The 4,823-nt window shown below is 45.2% G+C and overlaps 1 protein-coding gene across 1 annotated transcript; it reads right to left on the minus strand.

Annotated features, from left to right (window-relative positions):
- Positions 1 to 418: 418 nt before the first annotated feature.
- On the minus strand, positions 419 to 3,072 carry nptx1l (neuronal pentraxin 1 like). Its single transcript, XM_085352247.1, has 5 exons — positions 2,629 to 3,072; positions 2,142 to 2,349; positions 1,265 to 1,509; positions 973 to 1,152; positions 419 to 640 (listed from the first exon to the last, which is right to left on the minus strand). Exons 1-5 carry the CDS (start codon positions 3,070 to 3,072, stop codon positions 419 to 421), a joined length of 1,299 nt encoding a protein of 432 aa, XP_085208373.1.
- Positions 3,073 to 4,823: the final 1,751 nt, after the last annotated feature.

A 4,823-nucleotide genomic window follows, 5' to 3' on the forward strand; every position in this document is an offset into this window, starting at 1 on the left:
GAGACAGAAAAAAGACATATGAAGGACTCAGTCATTTTGTTGACTAGTGCGACATCTGTTCTCTAAAAACTACATTAACCTCTTACTGTATTTTTGATGCTGGCCTGTCATTTTGGTCTCTGAGGGCGACCTCTGCTCACTAGAATGGCATCACCTGCTCCTCCCGGATGCGCATTCAAGCACCACAGGGTGTCGGAGCGCTCCCCTTTTATTTTTCAGTGGCCCATCCCACGTGAGAATCTGGTAAAATATCTATCAAACTGCCCACAAGTGATGTTTTCAAATATCTATGACAACCCAGACGCTATTCACTGACACAATCTCCTCAGATTGGCTGACCTTTTGAATGAGTTTACCGAGGCCGTGACAACACTGGTTTTAGCAAAAACCACTGAGCTTCTCTTCCCTGCAGTTCAGTTCAGTTGAGCTGGCGACAGGCTTCGAATGTCCACTTCGAGGCACCTCCATAAATATCGAGGCTGGTCTCCATCCATGCAAAAACGTTGCCCACTTGCGCTTTGCTGCTGCATGTCGCTAGATTGTAAATTTCTCCCACGGACAGTTTACGATCCCAGATGTGAAAATTTGCCAGGTCTCCTACAAAAGCTTGCGTGGCATCGAACCCTCCTCCAAGCGTGTCCTGTGGCAAACACAGTTTGATTTAATAAAGGATGATGAGCCTGCTTCGTGAAGAGAAACCACAGTCTCTTTAACTATTTGGATGTTTATTTGCCAATCCAGTGGGATTTTTTGATGAGCTCTAACCTTATCAAATTTAAAGTATTCAATTTTTAAGGCTCAATGAATACAAATTATCCAGCTGCTTACATTTTGTTGTAATACAACATAAAATACTATAATGTATGATTTGTTGTGTGTTACTAAATCATGAGAAATAACATTTTTTTAAAAAGGTGCTTCTTTCGACTGGCAGGTGTGGAGCATTAAAACCAGGCTGTGCTTACTGCTTACCTGCTCCTGGCCAAGGATCAGCAGGCCCTGAGATTTGATGGGATGATACGGAGCCAGGTTTTCTCCACTCCCCCTCTTGACACCATCTTGAAAAGCCTCCCAAACACCATCACGAGTTGTCCAAGTCACGCAGATATGATGCCACTTTCCGTCGTTGATGAGAAATGGCAGCTTTGCTACCTTTAAAAAGTTCAAATGCAGGAATTATCAGACCTACAGTGGAAACGAGAATGTCTTACAGTCTTAAAAAAAAATCGAGTGTTATTCGATTTTTCCTGCGTTTTTCTCGTACCTTGTCATTTATTAGAATCTCCATTGGATTGTTCCCCCACTCTATGAGAACCAGCTCGTTGGCTTGTCCAGGAACTGCGTAGGAGAAAGGTGTGCCCACTCCCGGGGAGGCGTTGGACTTGAGCCACATGCACACGGTGAGGGCATACATCTCTGGCAAACTCGTTTTCACTTTTGCGTACATGTAGTTGGTCCTCAGTGGGAACGTGAGCTGAAATTTATCCAGCGGCCTGTTTTCTCTCTGACCTGCCGTAGAAGAAACAGAAAAACAGGCTTGAACTCGTTTTAGAGGACGTGTTCTACCCCACACAGATATATCATTCCTAGTGCTCACATCCTGGGAATATTTCCTGGGAATTATACGTTACACAACACATCCACAATGGTGACGCGCCAGATTTGTTTTAATCTCGCGTGCTAAATCCATCACAGGAGTGGTAACGCTGTTAACGGCCATCTCTTCTTTTCATATTTGCCCGCACCTCATTGACTATATTTAACAGAAATCGCCGTAGACGGTTCTTCCGGAAAAAAGGAAGAAAGAAAAAGAAAAAAGCGAAAGAGAGCGAGTGAGCGGATGTTGTAAATTCTCGTGTGTCTCTTGGAGCAAATGGCGGTGGCAGGTCACTTAGTGCATGTTTGAAATGGTCTAATCTGGCCAGAGTGGGAGTTGAAAACTGCGGGATATACACTGTCCCACCGGCTTTGTGCTCAACATTAAATCGGATATATAATAATGTAGCCCACTATCCTAGATTGGACCCCCCCCTCCTCTTGACTTTCCATTTTTTAAATCAATTTTCTTATGATTGCTTGATCGTTACAGTCCCCAGCCCATATTGCTTACAACTAATCCACCACCAACTCTTTCCACTTACCTTTCTCCAGGTCGGTGATCCTCTGGTGTAGCGATGTGAGTGTGGACTCCACTCTCCCACGCTGCTCTGTCTCATTGCGGAGTCCGGATTTGCCCTCTTCGATGCCGTTCACTCGGGACAGCACCTGCTTCTCCAAGTCATCGATTTTACTTTGGAGAAGGTCTTTCAGGCTGTTTGCCTGCACCGAGTTGTTGCTTCTGCTGAATTGCTGTCAGGGGGTAAAAAGTGCGCATTTAGGTGAAAAAGGTTCAGATTCCAGATTATATTTTATTTTGGAGGGTCACTGCCGTAAACTTGAACGAGCAATTTAACCTACGCAAAGAATGTTTTTATGTTCATCTTATGTTCACACTGCGAATTAATTTTAAGAATCTAGACTTGTTAACCTATTGTTTTATTATAATTTTTGTATGTTTTCCATCTTATTTGTCGCAAAACGAGCTGTACGCAAAAGTGTTTATATTCTCCCCGGAAACTGCAGCCCTACCTCCAGATTCTCTAATCTCTGCTTCAGCGACTGTAAAGTCTGTGATAGTTGCGTCAAAGTGTCCGCGGGGCCTCTGGACACGTCCCCCATCGTATTTTTGGTCCCCGCTTCTTTCCTCCTGCCCCCGGGCCGCGCGTCCCCGAGGTCTGCGCCGCTCTGGCTCTCACACCGAGCCAACTTCGAGGTGAGCTCTCTGATAGTCTCTTTTTGGTTCATGATCGTCTCCTTCTGCTGTAAAACCGTCTCCCGCAGCTGCATAACCGTGGTCTTCAAGTCCTCTCCCGGCACACTGTTCTGCAAGGTGGCCGAGCATATGTCCATATCCTTGGGTACGGACGTGCAAATGAACTGCGTCTGTCCGCCAAAGTCTTGAGACGAGCTCTCCAAGAAGACGCAGGAAAATAGAAAAAGTTTCCAGCAGATTTCTCTCTTTGCGGCCCGCATGTCGCCGTCTGCGCCGGGCTTCACTTTTTATTTATTATCGTCTTTAATTCTGTGCTTTATGAGCCGCAGTGACTTTCGCCAGTGTCCCCCTTGTTGTTGTACTCCGTCTCTGCAAGTGCGGCAGGTTTTTATACAGCGTGCCCGGTTCTGCGCAGAGCCGCTCTCACTGCATCACAACCGGTGGGAAGGGAGGGGGGGTCGCGCTGCCCCCGTTTAAAAGGCTCCGGAATCCGCGTCACATTCAAGAGATGAAACCCATTTCGCTCGCGGACTCCCACGTGTTAAATCTTTCATGGCTTTGGCTGTTTGTCATTTCTCCCCGTGTGATATTAATCTGGAAAACGCTGATTTGTAGATGGTAGTGGTTTGGGAGTTGGGGGTGTTGCTTTGCATGGCGGGGTGCCAGCAGAGCCAGCTGTGTTTTGTTTTGTTTAGGGTACACCTAAAGACTCTCTCTCACACATACACACTCACACACACATGCTGCGGGTGGATGCAGAGATCAGAAAGTTGCAGCAATTTGTGGCTGAGAGAGAGATAATGTGTGTGTGTGTGTGTGTGTGTGTGTGTGTGTGTGTGTGTGTGTGTGTGTGTGTGTGTCCCACAGATTCAGCACCGGGGACAGCTCCCACCACTTTACAGTATCAGCAAGAGCAAAGAGAGCGGCTCGTGTACGCGTTTAGTTCGTTTGAACGTGGAGAGCGTGTTTCATGTTTTCGTTTCAGCCTGTTTCTCCCGCTGTCATCTGGATCATACACGTCTATCTCATGGTGATCTGTGAGAATTCAACGTGAAAAGAGCTCTTCCCCCACAAACTCAGAGGCTATCTCTCTCTCTCTCTCTCTCTCTCTCTCTCTCTCTCTCTCACTCACTCACTCACTCACTCACTCACACACACACACACACACACACACACACACACACACACACACACACACACACACACACACTCCTTATTTATCCCCAATGACCCGCTCTTGCAGTCAGTGGTCTGCTCTGCGCAATAATTATCTCAATAATTCAGTTTCTAAAATGATAATCTGTCCCCCAGCAATTTAGCCCATCTATTATTCAGGAAGGGCATTTTCCCTCCCGTTTCTCACTATCTTTTTATTCGGTTGGTGATTAAAATAAAATGAAAATACTGCAATTCAGTTACGAGAACATATTGTCTTTCAAATCAAATTTGATCTTTGGAAGAAAAAAAAAGAACACAGGCAGGAGAGACAGGACTCCACGTGACAGACGGATGTTTGACAGAGGTGGTTAAATAGGTCATGCCATAATTACTCTCATCTATAGTGGGTCTCTGGGTTGTAGTTGCAGGTGCTTTTTTAGGTCAGGAATTAACACTGGATGATTCATTTGCTATATAACTGTGGTGTTAGTTTTATTATTGGATTACAAGCAAGTAGTCAAATAAAAAGTGTCCTGTTAGAATATTCACTGCTGTGCAAAAGTCATGAACCACACTTCATGACTTTATAATTTGGGAAGTAGGTGCAGTGATTTAATGAAACCTGGGCAACAATACACAAGGGAAAAACAGTTTATACAATTCTAATGAGCTTGAAAGTTAACATTTGGTATGACAGTCTTTATGCTTCAGCACAGTCTGAACTCTCTTAGGGAGCTTTCTTGTCATTTCTTTAAGTAGCTCTCCAAGCTTCTTGAAGGACATTCAAAGCTCTTCTTTGGATGTTGACTGCCTTTCTGTTCTGTTCTCTGTCTGTCTGGGTCCCACACTGCTT

Source organism: Diplotaxodon limnothrissa, linkage group LG4 (assembly GCF_057381915.1).
Source record: "Diplotaxodon limnothrissa isolate DT_005_m linkage group LG4, D_limnothrissa_male_GT1.1, whole genome shotgun sequence".
NCBI classification, from domain to species: Eukaryota; Metazoa; Chordata; class Actinopteri; order Cichliformes; family Cichlidae; genus Diplotaxodon; species Diplotaxodon limnothrissa.

What these genes read in the sequence shown, in the direction of transcription:
- nptx1l (XM_085352247.1), bottom strand. Translation starts at nt 3,072, where the DNA reads ATGCGGGCCGCAAAGAGAGAAATCTGCTGGAAACTTTTTCTATTTTCC. An exon ending in GATCACCGACCTGGAGAAAG is followed by an intron (nt 1,510 to 2,141) that starts GTAAGTGGAAAG and finishes CTTCTACGGCAG; the next exon opens with GTCAGAGAGAAAACAGGCCG. An exon ending in AGATTCTAATAAATGACAAG is followed by an intron (nt 1,153 to 1,264) that starts GTACGAGAAAAA and finishes AACTTTTTAAAG; the next exon opens with GTAGCAAAGCTGCCATTTCT.